Here is an 18,703-nt window from a genome sequence, read left to right as displayed (position 1 = left end):
ACGTCAGGAATTATTTATATACCTGAGATTCAAATTTTGAAAAATAAAATGTGAATTGTAACCCTTATAGTGCAGGCAGGAGACAGTTTCGTGGCTGTATATATTGCTTGCTGAATATGTAAAACGTAGGATCTCTAATTTGAAATCGTTCAAGGAGTTAAAAAAAGTGAAAATAATGACGTCATCCATGGAGAACGAATTGCATTGGCCTTCCTGTATCAAAATTAATTTGCATTTAATCCTGAAATCCAGAATGATTGTGGTAAATCGTATGTTTCTCAAAATACTCGCGACAATATATAAAGTGTATTATTTTATCTCCCTTTTCACCGCCTCCTACAAAAACCCAACAATGTAGGCTAGGAAACGATTTATCCCATATTACTGGAACGAACTACCACCTTTTCCGATAACGCGGAACGATTTTTCAAATAAAGTTATCCTTAACGATTCCAAGTTATCCTTCGGATAGTTGGAATCGTCGGCGACTATTTTTTGATCCCTTTAAACGAACATGACTCCGGATTTCAGGAGTAAAGTCAGTTACAGATGCTGCACGTAATATGAAGGGGAACTGGAGCTAAGCTCAATATTCGCATTGAATGAATCCTTCCCACCACGGTAACTAGAACTAGACGGTAGGGCTCACGCGCATCTGGCTGTGACGTCATCTGCACCAAGCCGGCCGCGATGGTGCAGTTACCTGTCAACGGTAACTAAAACAGCTGACAGCACTAGAGCGTTGTGTCTGTGCAGGGCGGTCGGTCTGCGTGACGTCATCTGCCCGGCGAGCCACTGCGCATCCTCCTCGTGAGCACTACCGTCTTGTTCTAGTTACCGTGCTTCCCACCATAGCTGCGTTACGTGTAGAAGACTCAGTTACTCCACCACGCTTTGGGATCGTGTCAGTTTACATCGTAGTGCGCTGAATTTTATAAATTTTGCTTTACGACCAGTAGATAGTCATGACGAGCCAGCTGTTATGTTGGCTGACACCATACTGGAAGAAGTATATTGTTCGAAATTCCTGGGAATATAACTAGATCGAGGGTTGACTTGGAACGATCACATCGACCACGTTTGCTCCAAATTGGCCTCAGGCATTTATGTTTTGAGGTCTCTAGCCAAATACTGCCCGACTCAAGTTCTGATGATGGCGTATTATGGCTTGATTTACCCCCACCTCACTTACGGGCTGGTGTTGTGGGGAGCTTGTGCAAACAATCAATTCCTGAGAGTGTTCAAGCTGCAAAAATAATAGATCCGCATTATCGCTAGCTAAGTTGAAATTTAGAGAGACGTGCCAGGAAGCCTTAAAAATTTGCAACTATTGACGCTGCCCAGTCTCTACATCTTGGAAACAACTCTGTTTTGTATGTCTAAATGTGCCATGACGAATGGCCGAGACATAGATGTGCATGAGACTAGAGGCAGAGATAACTACCGAACTGGTAGACACAGAACGGTGGTTTATGAACACTTGCCTTCAAAGGCAGGTGTTCATTCCCTCAATAAGTTACCAGATTCAATTAAAAACACTTCAACACTCAAAGTGTTAAAAACTCGTTTGAAACGCTTTTTAGTGTCACAAACATTTTATAATGTTCACGAGTTTTTTGCTTATGATTGGGAGGCCACCAATTAAAAAGACTGACTAAATTCGTCGCTGGAAGTGGGAATCCTTCGTGAATGAATGGATGCAGGTACGTTTGCAAAATTGTATGTTTGAATGAGATTTCTTGTGGTGTGTTTGACAAAAATTTCACCAAGTAAAAAGGAAAAAATTTGACATTTTCCATGCGTTGTATAATGTTCCGGCAATAAAAAACTGATTTGATTTGATTTGTACATTTGATGAGACAATGAGAATACCTCTTCACCTAGATAGCACTAAATTTTGTATTCTAAGTGTCTCTGATGTGCAAACGATGCAGAGTTCGTTTTGAGCCGACACTTTTTGACGTGACAACGTCTTAAATTAGGTTGCGGCCCGGAGTGACTCATGAAAAAGTGTAACGCCCGGTAACGTTACGATGCCCGTACAGTGGGTCCGCCGCACGGGATAAAGCAGATAACTGTGGGTCCGCCGCACGGGATAAAGCAGATAACTGTGGGTCCGCCGCACGGGATAAAGCAGATAACTGTGGGTCCGCCGCACGGGATAAAGCAGATAACTATGTTTATTCGTGAAAATGTGTAACGCCCGGTAACGTTACGATGCCCGTACAGTGCGTCCGCCGCACGGGATAAAGCAGATAACTGTGGGTCCGCCGCACGGGATAAAGCAGATAGCTATGTTTATTCGTGAAAATGTGGAGTGCTTAGATTCGTCATTTACAACAACTACAACAATAAAGGTAAATAATTGTACACTGATATTTCATTGTCGTAAACTATGATTGATTGATTAATTGTTAGATTGACACAAATAAAGGTAAATAATTGTACACTGATATTTCATTATCGTAAACTATGATTGATTGATTAATTGTTAGATTGACACAAAAGTTGAGAAACTGAGTTTATAGGTTATGTCATACTATTGACAAATGTTGATAGTGTTAGTTTAAATCACTCTGCAATCAATCGTAATTCAGTCGATTGAGAAGAAACAGCGCGTATTGCTAGTCAAACATTAAAATAACAAATTATAACCTCTAACCTGTCATAACAGTGCGACCAAACAAACGAACTAAACCGACCAATCACCACGCGCGGAGTTAGAATTTAACTGTGTTTAGCAAGAATTTCAAATTCCAATTTTAGTAAATGTTTTATTCAACTTTACCATTTACAATAACAAATTTTAATTAATTTCAAATTTATTTAGCAAAAATTTGAACCTTAGATCTGAATAAATGTTTTGATTTTCAAATTGATTCTTTAAAATTACAAATATTAAGAAAAAGTGGCATATATAAGAAAACTTGATTTAAACTGTGTTGAGCAAGAATTTTAACATCTAATTTAAGTAAATGTTTTAATTTTCAACTTCATCATTTACAATTAGAAATTTAAATTAATTTCAAATTTATTTAGCAAAAATTTAAACCTTCGATCTGAATAAGTGTTTTGATTTTCAAATTGATTCTTTTAACATTAAAAATTCATCCATTCAATTTCAAATGTTCAACAGGAATCACCACTCTCAAAACAATGGAAACGGACGAGCAAATGCCTTCAACGTCCAGTACATCAATGGAGACGGAGGATATCATGCCGTCAACGTCTGCAGTACCATTCGTTGTTCCACACACCACCTCTACCGCCAGAACGAATGCTCAGCGACAACGTGATATTCTACCGAGAAAAAGACGTTGTCACGTAAAATCTTCGCCCGTAAAACCGACTTTACAGGCAACCATAATTTTTTTTATCCCTTCAGACGAACATGACTCAAGATTTCAGGAACTAAGTAAACTTGTATACATTTAAGAAGCCACAAAATAGCGTAGACTATATTTCTCAGACAGAACGCTACATATTTTTTCAACGTAGTGATAGAATATATAAATGCCTGTAACATGTTTAAACGCAAATAATGTAATTATAATCTCTTAATTACGGGTAATTAGCGATCTCGGCAAACAATTACAGCAATTAAATATTACTTGGTCCAATATGCGAAGATTTAAGCTCGTTACTACGAATTCATTAGAAGTAAGATTCCATGAAATATTTCAAAGGATCGCAGCGTCATTGGCAGCTTTGACAATATCAATGCTTGTTTACAAAATACATATTCAATAGTTAAAGTTGTTATGTGGTGTAGTAAAAGCGATATAATTGCCAAATACGATATCGAAATCGTTAAGTCACAATTTTCGAAGCCAATATGTAAATAGCCCGTAGCTTGTCAATATTACACACGGCATAATGCCCTTTATATTATTAACACGGATCTGGCTACATCGATGTACGAGTGACGTACTGCAGGTGTACCTGAGCTGACGTGCACTGTAGTCCATACGGGAGATGTGAGGAGATTTGCATGCAAGATCTATCATTGTGACATACCTAGAGGGATATCAGGTGTACATTTACACTGGGCGGATAATAATATACGAGAAGCAGACGAGGTACGAGTGACGTACTGCAGGTGTACCTGAGCTGACATGCACTGTAGTCCATACGGGAGATGTGAGGAGATTTGCATGCAAGATTTATCATTGTGACATACCAAGAGGCATATCAGGTGTACATTTACACTGGGCGGGTAATAATATACGAGAAGCAGACGAGGTACGAGTGACGTACTGCAGGCTTACCCGAGCTGACATGCACTGTAGTCCATACGGGAGATGTGAGGAAATTTGCATGCAAGATTTATCATTGTGACATACCAAGAGTCACATCAGGTGTACATTTACACTGGCCGGATACTATTATACGAGAAGCAGACGAGGTACGAGTGACGTACTGCAGGCTTACCCGAGCTGACGTGCACTGTAGTCCATACGGGAGATGTGAGGAGATTTGCATGCAAGATTTATCATTGTGACATACCAAGACGCATATCAGGGGTCCATTTACACTGGGCGGATAATAATATACGAGAAGCAGACGAGGTACGAGTGACGTACTGCAGGCTTACCCGAGCTGGCGTGCACTGTAGTCCATACGGGAGATGTGAGGAGATTTGCATGCAAGATTTATCATTGTGACATACCAAGACGCATATCAGGGGTCCATTTACACTGGGCGGATAATAATATACGAGAAGCAGACGAGGTACGAGTGACGTACTGCAGGCTTACCCGAGCTGGCGTGCACTGTAGTCCATACGGGAGATGTGAGGAGATTTGCATGCAAGATTTATCATTGTGACATACCAAGACGCATATCAGGGGTCCATTTACACTGGGCGGATAATAATATACGAGAAGCAGACGAGGTACGAGTGACGTACTGCAGGCTTACCCGAGCTGGCGTGCACTGTAGTCCATACGGGAGATGTGAGGAGATTTGCATGCAAGATTTATCATTGTGACATACCAAGACGCATATCAGGGGTCCATTTACACTGGGCGGATAATAATATACGAGAAGCAGACGAGGTACGAGTGACGTACTGCAGGCTTACCCGAGCTGGCGTGCACTGTAGTCCATACGGGAGATGTGAGGAGATTTGCATGCAAGATTTATCATTGTGACATACCAAGACTCATATCAGGGGTCCATTTACACTGGGCGGATAATAATATACGAGAAGCAGACGAGGTACGAGTGACGTACTGCAGGCTTACCCGAGCTGGCGTGCACTGTAGTCCATACGGGAGATGTGAGGAGATTTGCATGCAAGATTTATCATTGTGACATACCAAGACGCATATCAGGGGTCCATTTACACTGGGCGGATAATAATATACGAGAAGCAGACGAGGTACGAGTGACGTACTGCAGGCTTACCCGAGCTGGCGTGCACTGTAGTCCATACGGGAGATGTGAGGAGATTTGCATGCAAGATTTATCATTGTGACATACCAAGACGCATATCAGGGGTCCATTTACACTGGGCGGATAATAATATACGAGAAGCAGACGAGGTACGAGTGACGTACTGCAGGCTTACCCGAGCTGGCGTGCACTGTAGTCCATACGGGAGATGTGAGGAGATTTGCATGCAAGATTTATCATTGTGACATACCAAGACGCATATCAGGGGTCCATTTACACTGGGCGGATAATAATATACGAGAAGCAGACGAGGTACGAGTGACGTACTGCAGGCTTACCCGAGCTGGCGTGCACTGTAGTCCATACGGGAGATGTGAGGAGATTTGCATGCAAGATTTATCATTGTGACATACCAAGACGCATATCAGGGGTCCATTTACACTGGGCGGATAATAATATACGAGAAGCAGACGAGGTACGAGTGACGTACTGCAGGCTTACCCGAGCTGACGTGCACTGTAGTCCATACGGGAGATGTGAGGAGATTTGCATGCAAGATTTATCATTGTGACATACCAAGACGCATATCAGGGGTCCATTTACACTGGGCGGATAATAATATACGAGAAGCAGACGAGGTACGAGTGACGTACTGCAGGCTTACCCGAGCTGGCGTGCACTGTAGTCCATACGGGAGATGTGAGGAGATTTGCATGCAACACCTATCATTGTGACATACCAAGACGCATATCAGGGGTCCATTTACACTGGGCGGATAATAATATACGAGAAGCAGACGAGGTACGAGTGACGTACTGCAGGCTTACCCGAGCTGGCGTGCACTGTAGTCCATACGGGAGATGTGAGGAGATTTGCATGCAAGATTTATCATTGTGACATACCAAGACGCATATCAGGGGTCCATTTACACTGGGCGGATAATAATATACGAGAAGCAGACGAGGTACGAGTGACGTACTGCAGGCTTACCCGAGCTGACGTGCACTGTAGTCCATACGGGAGATGTGAGGAGATTTGCATGCAAGATTTATCATTGTGACATACCAAGACGCATATCAGGGGTCCATTTACACTGGGCGGATAATAATATACGAGAAGCAGACGAGGTACGAGTGACGTACTGCAGGCTTACCCGAGCTGACGTGCACTGTAGTCCATACGGGAGATGTGAGGAGATTTGCATGCAAGATTTATCATTGTGACATACCAAGACGCATATCAGGGGTCCATTTACACTGGGCGGATAATAATATACGAGAAGCAGACGAGGTACGAGTGACGTACTGCAGGCTTACCCGAGCTGGCGTGCACTGTAGTCCATACGGGAGATGTGAGGAGATTTGCATGCAACACCTATCATTGTGACATACCAAGACGCATATCAGGGGTCCATTTACACTGGGCGGATAATAATATACGAGAAGCAGACGAAGTACGAGTGACGTACTGCAGGCTTACCCGAGCTGGCGTGCACTGTAGTCCATACGGGAGATGTGAGGAGATTTGCATGCAAGATTTATCATTGTGACATACCAAGACGCATATCAGGGGTCCATTTACACTGGGCGGATAATAATATACGAGAAGCAGACGAGGTACGAGTGACGTACTGCAGGCTTACCCGAGCTGGCGTGCACTGTAGTCCATACGGGAGATGTGAGGAGATTTGCATGCAAGATTTATCATTGTGACATACCAAGACGCATATCAGGGGTCCATTTACACTGGGCGGATAATAATATACGAGAAGCAGACGAGGTACGAGTGACGTACTGCAGGCTTACCCGAGCTGGCGTGCACTGTAGTCCATACGGGAGATGTGAGGAGATTTGCATGCAAGATTTATCATTGTGACATACCAAGACGCATATCAGGGGTCCATTTACACTGGGCGGATAATAATATACGAGAAGCAGACGAGGTACGAGTGACGTACTGCAGGCTTACCCGAGCTGGCGTGCACTGTAGTCCATACGGGAGATGTGAGGAGATTTGCATGCAAGATTTATCATTGTGACATACCAAGACGCATACCAGGTGTACATTTACACTGGGCGGATAATAATATACGAGAAGCAGACGAGGTACGAGTGACGTACTGCAGGCTTACCCGAGCTGGCGTGCACTGTAGTCCATACGGGAGATGTGAGGAGATTTGCATGCAAGATTTATCATTGTGACATACCAAGACGCATATCAGGGGTCCATTTACACTGGGCGGATAATAATATACGAGAAGCAGACGAGGTACGAGTGACGTACTGCAGGCTTACCCGAGCTGGCGTGCACTGTAGTCCATACGGGAGATGTGAGGAGATTTGCATGCAAGATTTATCATTGTGACATACCAAGACGCATATCAGGTGTCCATTTACACTGGGCGGATAATAATATACGAGAAGCAGACGAGGTACGAGTGACGTACTGCAGGCTTACCCGAGCTGGCGTGCACTGTAGTCCATACGGGAGATGTGAGGAGATTTGCATGCAAGATTTATCATTGTGACATACCAAGACGCATATCAGGTGTCCATTTACACTGGGCGGATAATAATATACGAGAAGCAGACGAGGTACGAGTGACGTACTGCAGGCTTACCCGAGCTGGCGTGCACTGTAGTCCATACGGGAGATGTGAGGAGATTTGCATGCAACACCTATCATTGTGACATACCAAGACGCATATCAGGGGTCCATTTACACTGGGCGGATAATAATATACGAGAAGCAGACGAGGTACGAGTGACGTACTGCAGGCTTACCCGAGCTGGCGTGCACTGTAGTCCATACGGGAGATGTGAGGAGATTTGCATGCAAGATATATCATTGTGACATACCAAGACGCATACCAGGTGTACATTTACACTGGGCGGATAATAATATACGAGAAGCAGTTAATATTATTGAGTAATTATTTGTCAGTTAGTAAAAGCGAGATAACGTTATAAAATATGTTTAAATTTTTTGTGAGGTATATTATTGAAGATGAGTGATACTAAAGGTATTGAGATTTTCTTACATTCGGCATCGCTATAAGTTTGGATCCATATTTTATGTAGGTGTCATAGCCATAAAGTTAATTGTTGGTAAAACTAAAAAAAAATTATTATAGCAAATAATTCATATTGATTTCCTTGTCCTTTCAACTTTTCTGGTGGGTAGGGATGTGTTAATCTGTGCGGATGGTCTGTTTTTTGACATGGTTTGTACTTTTTCTAATCTCTCTGTATATTCAAGTATATGAGGTCAATTTTTAACGGTCTACTACTTGTTCTGTTGGCAGTCATTCATTAGAACTTCATTTTTGCGAACTAATTGCTTTAGTTATTTTTAATTTGCTGTCCGTTTAATGCTAAAGTATTAGGGTTTTGACAGCTGAAGAAAAAGTTCAATTGATGTTTTATTTTTTATTTTACTCAGAATTATTTTTTGACGTTTGTAACATACAAGGAAGAAAATTTGTGTAATCTGTTATCCTTCCCAGAGAGTTTTTTTACATGTTTTAGTTTGCTTTTTATACATGCTTTCTGTCAGTAATCGTTTGTGTTTCTTACATTTATCTGCGGGCTGAATTATCAACATAATCTTGTGGAAACCAAATTGAATAGTGAAAAATTAAAAGAACACAACAAAGGTTCGAATTTATAAATTCAGGAATGGTAAACTAAAATGCAGTTGAATCTTGTTTAAACACTGGCATGAAACTAGCGTACGACTAAAAAGACCTGAGAAAATGTCAATTCTGGACCCTGATTCAATTCTGGACAACTTATCTAAAGTGAGATTACAGAGATTGAAAGTAATTCTAAAAATAACCTGAATAAGACTTTCAAAAACAAGAACTTAGAATATAGATAAGCACGAAGTAACACGTGATTTATGGGGACTGAATCAGAGACGGTCAATCATTGAATGGTCCAAGGTCATCATTTGGAGCTACAGTAAAAGAGAATGAGGTTATAAGGTGTGAAAATCCTATCGGCAAGAGGCCAAGGCGCTTGGCTTGCGGCCAATGTTTATTACTGAAAATGTCAAGAAATGGAATATTGAAATGTGAGGGAATAATAGGACAACGCACAAAATCAAATTGTATACACGTTATTCAAAGAAACGTCTTAATTTCAATATTACACAATTAAAAATAGATAAAATAAAAACATTCATTCCTTACTTAAACTTAGAAACCAAAATATTTTAGGTTTTCGACTCTATTTACATTATAAAACTCAATGTTTTCTGTAAACATCAATAACTGAAGTTTTTGTTATCTATTCTTACAACAAAGTAGTCCCCAAGTTCTGCATGCCCACATAAAACGGGGCAGCAATTCTTGTAAATATTACGCAACGTCTACCATTTAAACTATGTTCTAAACAATCTGTGCCAGTACTTAAAATACTTATTATATATGCTATAATGTCAACAAATTATCATAGTACTTTTAATACAAAGATTTGCCATAACTATTGTTGAATAAGTGAAGATTTACTCGCTACATTTAATACTTAGTAAGACGTCAACCGCCATTGCATTCGAATCTGAAAACATTTTTAAAGTGCAGAAAAATTTAATATAATTTCCGAATCAATTCCTCCTTCTGAATCTATTGTTAAAGCGGTCACCCATCCAAGGAGCAGCCAAGCTCAACGTTGCCTGACTCGGTTATGAATTGATATTTCTTACCCCTATTTTTATTTTAATCGAATTCGATCCCTTATCAGAAAATTTAGTACATCCCCACTTCATTACTTTTCATGCACATGTCGATATAATCTACCGAACTTAACTAATATTGCATCATAATAATTGAGACAGACCTGTCCTAAAGTTGACGACGATATCTATGAGGAAGATGGTGTCGGAGAGGCAGTTGAAGGCTATCCACCGGGTGCTCAGGTCATCGTTGAAGAAGGAGATGGCAACCGGCAGGATGATGAGGTTGGCGACCAGGAGTAGCAGCATACACAGGTCCCAGTAGAACCTGAAAACAGATCTGCGTGTAAGATAAATGGTGAAGAATATCCACTTGGTGCTCAGGTCATCGTTGAAGAACGAGATGACAACCGCCAGGATGATGAGATTATAGGAATCTCATGGTTTTGGAACGGAAATGTGTGTGACTATAGGAATTTCGTTGCAAAGTTTACAATTATTTATCAATGGAACAGTGGGAAAATCATTTAACAATATCCATTATGGGTTTCAGTCTAGAATGTATTGGCAGGCTACTGAAATCAGGGTTCCAATAGTAAATGGAACCTTCATCCCTTCATCGCCTAAGAACTGACCTTAATGACTTTTAAGGCTTCCCATCGAAGGATAGTGCATGTTCTTATCTCAAACTGTCCTTAAAGTATGACTCATGTAGCAATACATAATACAGAACAACGCCACCTTTATGATCTTTGTATTTTTAAAGTTCTGAAATAATAAGTTATTTACTCAGAAAGGTTTCATTAGATATCATTAAAAATTCTGAAGAACAATAAATTAAATATATGTTGAAAACTATAACCTTATTTCCTGAAATCACTATAATAAAATTTCAAAATGTTGCGGCTCATCAAATGTGCTGGAGGAATAACATCAGTAGTTTGATTGAAAAAAACTTTTCAAGTACAAATGATAAAAATGTTTTGGGTGTGTTTTCATGTCACTGATCTTTTTGGGTTTCCGATATCTGGGAATTAATGCTTTCCTTACGACATGAAGCATCTTTTGACATATGACTATCCTCTTCTTTGTTTAAAGTTTGATATTGACGATGCAAGGTTTGACAGGATAACAGGATTTTCCATCGTTATAGTTCATAAGGTATAACAGAACGTTTCTAGGATTGGAATCTATCATCTTCGTCAGGTGAGGGAGGTATCAGTACATAAAAAAATGGAAAACAGAAAGAAGAAAATAAGGGAAAGAAAAGGTTCAAACATACCCAAAAGCTGCTTAGTTCTAGTCCAGGCGTTGCCACGAGTACGAGAAACACAAGCACACATCACACTGGCACAGATGAAAGTGGGGTCCTCTTCTTCTATCTGTTCTCTATTTTTGTATGTACTAATACCTCTCCCACCGGACGAAGAGGATAGGTTCCATCCAAAAAACGTTGTGTTATACCTTTTGTAACCATAACGATGGCTAATTCCGAAATCCTGTTATCCTATCTTATTAATACCAATGCTGATACATTTATTACTATTACTATTTTTGAAAATTATTAAATTATTTTGTAGGTTATGCAAGCCTAAAAAGTTCGAAATGCCTGTCTCAATCATGCAGTAATGAAGTTTTCAGAGGAAACGAACTTTTCTTTCTGTTTGGTGTATAGCACAAGTTCTCATACCATTAACTGTATGTAATTTTTTTAATTGCAATAAAATGAAATCATATTAAACCTAAATATCACTTTTTGCAGATAACAAAGTGATATATATATATATATATATATATATATATATATATATATATATATATATATATATTGTACGGTGTACGGGTCAGTGTATATAATTCTTAAGGATACTTCTTAAAATAGGTATTGATAAAAATCGTAGAACATGGTCAATTTGTGATCAATATGCATTTAAAGAAGTATTTGTAAAGATCTCAGTTCCAGAATTATTTTAAGGTTCTGATAGAATGTTCACAAAAATGTGTACTAAAACATGTGTAAAATTCAACATTTTTTAAGTTGGTTTAACTTTAATTTCATATTCAAACTTATAGCACAATAAGTTATAATAATATTGGAAATTGCATTATATAATTCATTGTTAACAACCTGTACCAAAATAAAAAAATATACTTATAGCCTATTTAAAAAGATTGAGAAGGATTGTGGGTTCATGCATAGCCTAACGTTTATGTTAGGACACTCCCGTACACTCATACCGCTGGTGATTCAAGTTTACATATTTCATTATTAACAGTGTGTTCCCTGCCAAAGTAAATGCAAATTGTTTCATAAAATATTCAGTTTCACAGTTACAGTTTGTCAGATAAAAAAGAGCCAATTGTTTATAAAAATTGCTTTGCTTTGAATAATTTTACATACCGTATATAATTTGTAAATTTCAATCTAAAATTTTACTTAGATATAGAAATTTCAGTTTGTAACTAAAAGCCAAATAGAAATCTTAAAGACCGGTTTGGTACAAAATGTGCACTCTTTGTTGGTTTCTCCAGTCGATTTACGAAAATTAAAAACCGCGGACTACAAAGCACGTAACGATTAACATTTCAAATATCGCCAAAAGTATAGGTAGTTTGCGAGTAAGCGAATAAAGAGGCGATACGAAGCTTTTCAAACTTTCATCGGCGAGCGCCGTGCTCTCGTACGTCCCGTAAAAAACAAACAGTCGAAACTGGAGGCCGCTGAATTTCGCTGAAAGGAAAGTTAACCCAATAGCAGATCAGCGTTTCATTTAAACTCGAGTAGTTAATAAGGTAAAGCTTGGGGATGTAATGCAATTAATGCATTTTTCAACACAATCCGCTTTAGGCTTCTCGACATAGTTGCCACCCCCAGGAGTGAGGTGAGGGGGCGGGGGCGGGGGAAGGGACTATGACGTCAACAGAACGTGCAATATTGAAGCTCGACATGATTCCCCAGTCCGAATGTGCTTTATGCCCCTTCCCCTCCCACCCCCGGCAGTGCCATGGCCTAGGATTAGTTGAATTAACAATTAGCACAGTCGATGAATTATTGTACGAATTTCATATGGAATATGTTCGTCATGAAAGCACACAATCGAGTGAAAGCTATGATTGTTAAACGTTTCGTTTGAACACATTTCTCCGGCGTGTTTCACAGACATTTGGACAGTTGCGAGGACGTCGGTATACAGGTGTCCCACGAAGAGGTTTAAACATTCGATTTTACACTACTTGCCCATTTATGTACCGATCACTTTCAAACTCTACACAATTCATTAAATAGCTTTTAAAAGTATTCTGTAACAATGCTCTATAGAAATTGCTGAAACGAAATTGTGGCATTTTGAAAAACTATACTTTAAAAACAGTATTTTTGTTTTTGTAAAATTATTTATTTCCACATACTAGAGAAATAAAGCATTTCAATCGGCAAATTAGAACATAGCCTCTTAAAAAACGGACAATTACAGTCCACAATTATTCGAACTGTAATCCAACCACAGCGACACACTGATAACAGCGCTTAATACATGAATCGTAAGCTCTTATAAAGAAACATTTCTCTTTCCTCATTTGATCCTCTAGAATACTTTTTTATGACACTTCCAGTATCTAAAACAATATTCTTCCACTTAGTTAGGCAACCTGAAATTGTCTAATTTCTTCTGTAATGTTGCTAAAAGCAATATCCCACACACAACACTTCTCTTTTTGTCAACATTAAAAGCCATGTCTCGAATTTAAATACCAGTAAAACTGTCATGGAGGAGGTTAGGTTATGTTTTTATAGCACAAGCAATATTCTTCAATCAAACAGCTGTTTTCAACAATGAGCGTTATTAAACAGCTGTTCTTTAAAACTGCAACGCATTAATCAAATCTGCTAATTCAAGAAATGAATTTTTATAGGGAGGAAAATGGTAAAATTTTAATATGTCACCATTTTGTTTCTACAATTGTTAGGGAGCTTTAATTTTCACAGACTATTTGTAAAACCTACTTTATTAATTGTGTAGGCTAGAGTTTGAAAATGTTCGGTGGATAAATGAGCAAGTAATATCAAATCAAATGTTTAAACCTCTTCGTGGGACACTCTGTATATCAACCATAAAACATCTAGGTCCACCGAACGAGGTGTTTAACAAATACTCAATGACTAACAATAACAACTTTGTTTGACCTTTGGTCTTGTGGAACCAGCTGATAACGAGCTCACCTTAAGATCGTCTTTTGTGACCATTTGTTTTTACGGAATATTGTTAGTTTATTTTTCATTGTATCTACTTATATCAGGTATCCCACCCTCCGCATTATCTTCTGAACAGAAATATTCATGGTAGGATCGTTATGCCTAAAAATCATGGTTTTTGAGATATGAGCACTTTAACAATCTAAAATTGAAAGTCTGCTTTAGACATTTTAAAGGCCCCTGTAAAAGAAGAACAATGTAGCAAACCAGAGGTATCTATCTCAATCCAGTACAATGGTGATCTAAAAAGTTTTCATTTAAAAAATACCCTAAAAATCAATAAATTTGTTAAAATCATAATTAGGCATTTTTTATTATTGTTGCAATTAATATTATTGTATTTAGTGCCATATAGTGGTTTATCTTCGCAAAATCGTAAGCTACACCAACTCAGAACTGAATAATACACAATAAGTTTGGTATTCGTAAAAACCAATATTAAGTTCATTTTCAATCAGGAGATTCATTTCCTAATCACAACAACGGCTTAAAACTGATATACTTTTAGTTGTCATCCTTCAAGACTGGAATGCTTGTCGGAGGGGTACAAAATGAGAGGGGTAGCATTTGTTGGAGAAAGATTTTATATTTTGTTGAAGCGAAACCTGATTTAGTTAAATTTCTCACTACTGTAAAGAAAGTCTTAAAAGATTGGAAATGTTTTCACACTCTTACAATTTTGGTTTTAGAGATTCCCTAACTAAAGAATCTTAATTCTTCAAAAACTAAAGAAAATTAAAAAACAGAGAATACGAGTACATAATAGTTTATAAATTGAAGCTCACACAATTAAAAAAATAAATTATATGGTAGAGCTTTGTAGAATCTGTTCATAATCAGTTTAATTGCTGTCCAATACCGGTTTGAATTCTTTAAACAAATACTTATCGTTTTATTCAATTCTCGGTCCACCAATTTTAGCCGTCCATCAGGTTTTTATTAGTCTAGTACTAGTTTATTCTGAAAGCAAAGTATGCTGGTATGCGTCACACTGTTTTGTGCAAATTTGTATTACAAAATACATTTACCCCAGATACCCATCAGATTTTAAATTTACTTGTAATAAATAGTTAACAGTTTGAACTGTTAAAATGGTAGTTCTGTGGTGATTATAATACATATCTATAAATGGAAAGTCCACTTTACCAAGAAATACACAACGATGATCTGGATCAACGCCAATAAAATTGGAATGGGAAGGTTGCATAAGGTTGTCATTGTTAGTTACAAGGAACTGAAAACACATGGATATTTGCTTATTGTTAATGTTTGGAAAGATTTAAATCAACTAAATGGTGTGAAGTGGAAATTTAAAAACATTGAGCACATAATTGTCTTACACCATTACAGATATAAAAACGGATAATTTAGAGGAAGTATAAGGTAATTATGATGAAAATTTTACATAAATACAATCGTAGCCAATTTTACGTTTCTCAAAATTTTAAGAATAACAAATATTTGAAATAATTTTTTATTAAAAGTTATAGGATCAGAATTTAGGAAAGGCCAAATTTTGGTAAAAATGTACTTACGGAGTTCCACAGGGTTCTATTTGCGATCCTATATTTTTCTTTGCGTAAATAAAATTTAAGAATAATTCAAAGTGATCAAAGTATCAATTCTTGGGTAATAACAATCAAAGTATTATTTATCAGTTTCCAAACATATCTTGATCATGTTGTATGAAGTATTGAATTGAAGTTATTTTAGACTGAGGTGGTGACATATCTGGTAACTGCAGAATAGAATTACAGACCTGTGTAAGGAATTGCTCGAGTGACAAGGTGAAATTCAATTTACTCTTCTACTATTCCTAATGTCATAATCCAGTACAAACATGAGAACACTACGCCGTCGTTCGTTGGGTAGAGAACAGGAATGGTGGATTACGGATCACTGTTCAACGAACTGACTTGAACTCGCGTTAAACATTCTACTCCGCTGAACATGGTTCTCATAATTTGAACATCTTTAAGAAAATGTGCGCGGAATCCTACTTAAAATAATACGTACTTTTTATACGTTATACAATGTTTTTAGATGAAATCAACTACCAATCATAAAGTACGTACATAATATATAGGGTGTCCCTTAACTCTCTGGACAAAGATAAATCACGTAATTGGTCAGGTCAAGACAAACATATTATTTCACCATATGAACATGAGTCTCTGATGCTTAGTTTCCCGTCTGCATGAGTTAAAAAATTAATATCTTAAAACATAGCAAGTTCAATTATACCAAATTTGGTTTAAATATTTATGATAACAAAACCAAATATCGAAACAATTATTATTAAATTATCTTTAGTATTTCCATGGCGGCCATTAAAACTTTTAAACTTGGAATAACCTTAAAACCAGAAGTTTTTCTCAAGAATTACATGAATAACACAGATCTAATGACACCAAAATTGTTTAAATCCAATAATAAATAACTGATTTAGAGTAGATTTACTGTGACAAGACATGGCCCACATTGAAATTCTCACAGAATAGCCAACAGTACAAAAATTAAATAAAAGGCAGCTCTCAATGTGTTTTGATTTTTCAAATAAAGGCTAAGTTTTAAATCATTTCCGTTTAATAATTTTCTGGTCTTCAGATACAAATTATTTTTACACTTTAAAATAAAATAAAATCATTTCAAGCATTAGAAACTAATTAAAAACCGAAGTTGCAGTTTTAAAATCATGTGAATGTATAGGACAAGTTGTCCTAATACAGGTATTATTCATTCAATTGCATAAAGTTCAACGAGTACAACAGCTTAGAAAAAGCAATGTTCTTAATAAAAGTAATGTAATTTCCATATCCAAGATTAATTTCCGAAAAGAAGTTTGCAAGCTCCAGGTGGAAGTAGGTACATATTTGGACACATCCGCAACAGTCCCATATTCAGGGACTAGGACACAAATAGTAGTAATACTCTACTGAAAAGAACCGGGATCTGGTTTTATCTTATCTTGGTTGATAGCGGTATTTGGGAATTTTTCCGCCGATGGTGGTTTTTTCCAGGAACGGGGTTGCCATTTACTGATACTAGAGTGTCTTGTGAACGATAATTATTGGATGTATGTAAGGATAGTCTAGTTGCAGGAGTAAAGTAATAAAATGTAACTTGTGAAATATAGTAAGTATACAGAATATGTATTGTACACTTTACTCTGTTTTGCATGCATGCAGGCGCCCGGAGGGTAACATAGATCTGTGTATTGTAAACATTTAAATTACTGAACTCAATATAAATGTATCGATCTAACAATGTAACATCAGATAACCACATTACTGGAAACGTGGTTACCTTAGTAATCATAAAAAATTATAAAACAATGGAGGACTAAATTATTTTTTCGTACGTATATTTAACAAAATAATGAAAGATAATAAGAATAAAATTTATTTAAATAACTATTTACATTCGTAAATTTACAATTGGATTAAAGCACCATATTGAGTCTTTGCCCAATAATGTATTTCATCAGTTCACCTGATCTCGGTATAAAATATCTAACATATTCTGACAAAGTGTTTTACAATGCTAAGCGGTCACTGGAGAACCTTAAGATTGAACACTGAATTCTGCTGACTTAGCGTCGGGACAGGGCGTCCCATATTGTCCTTGTCCACCAGAGGTTCAAAAATGTATGGTCAATTTAAAATATTATACGATTTTATGGAATATTATAATATATTTTATAGTGCCGTATATTAGTTTTAACGTTCGAAGTTTATTATTTAATTTTCTTAAAATTTATAAGAACAAATTTAATTAAATAATCTCGAGTTTACTGTACATTATTGTTACACAGGTCCATTAATGTTTGCAACATTATAACATTAAAAAGGAATAGCTGTGATATCTTTTCAAAATTAAATTTGAAATATATTTTTAAAATATTCTATTAGAAAAAATATACTTGGTTATGCAGAGCAAACTTTACTTAAATAGAATACACTTTATAATACATACTGTATCTATACGTATTACATTGTCATCAGTTAAATTTGTTCTTTACTCCTGAAATAGAATGTCCTTAAATGTATCCAATAATTATTAGTCACAAGACACTCCAGCAGTAAATGGCCACAGCCTCACTCGAAAAAAACGGGAACGTCCTAATAACCTAAAAATATCGTTGTCAACTGAGATAAGATAAAACCAGTTCTGTTCGGTGCAGTAAACGGTTATTTATGCTCTGGAATTGAATGACCGAATAGGTGTCAGCTCAAAACACTATATATTTAATTAATGTCTCTTAAAAGTTCCACGATAAAAACTTCTCTTAAAATCTCTTAAAACTGGTTAAAACTTTAAAAGAGGTCAAAGGAAAAATAGGTCTTATTTTACCAGGTGAAGTTAGGACTAAGAGGCACT

General features: G+C 37.3%; 1 protein-coding gene across 2 annotated transcripts in view; it reads right to left on the bottom strand.

Annotated features, from left to right (window-relative positions):
- The window catches only part of LOC124355319 (potassium/sodium hyperpolarization-activated cyclic nucleotide-gated channel 2), a 108,522-nt gene extending 98,098 nt beyond the window's left edge, over positions 1-10,424 (bottom strand). The window contains exon 1 of one of the 2 annotated variants that reach the window (XM_046806416.1): positions 10,236-10,424. In XM_046806416.1, coding sequence (XP_046662372.1) covers positions 10,236-10,380 — 145 coding nt within the window. In that variant the 5' untranslated portion in view covers positions 10,381-10,424. The remainder of the gene's footprint in view (positions 1-10,235) is intronic. The other variant, XM_046806417.1, reaches the window with a different exon arrangement.
- Positions 10,425-18,703: the final 8,279 nt, after the last annotated feature.

The sequence above is a fragment of the Homalodisca vitripennis genome, chromosome 2, assembly GCF_021130785.1.
Source record: "Homalodisca vitripennis isolate AUS2020 chromosome 2, UT_GWSS_2.1, whole genome shotgun sequence".
Lineage (NCBI taxonomy): Eukaryota > Metazoa > Arthropoda > Insecta > Hemiptera > Cicadellidae > Homalodisca > Homalodisca vitripennis.
Note: the sequence above shows the minus strand (reverse complement) of the source record. Positions and strands in the feature narration are given on the sequence as shown.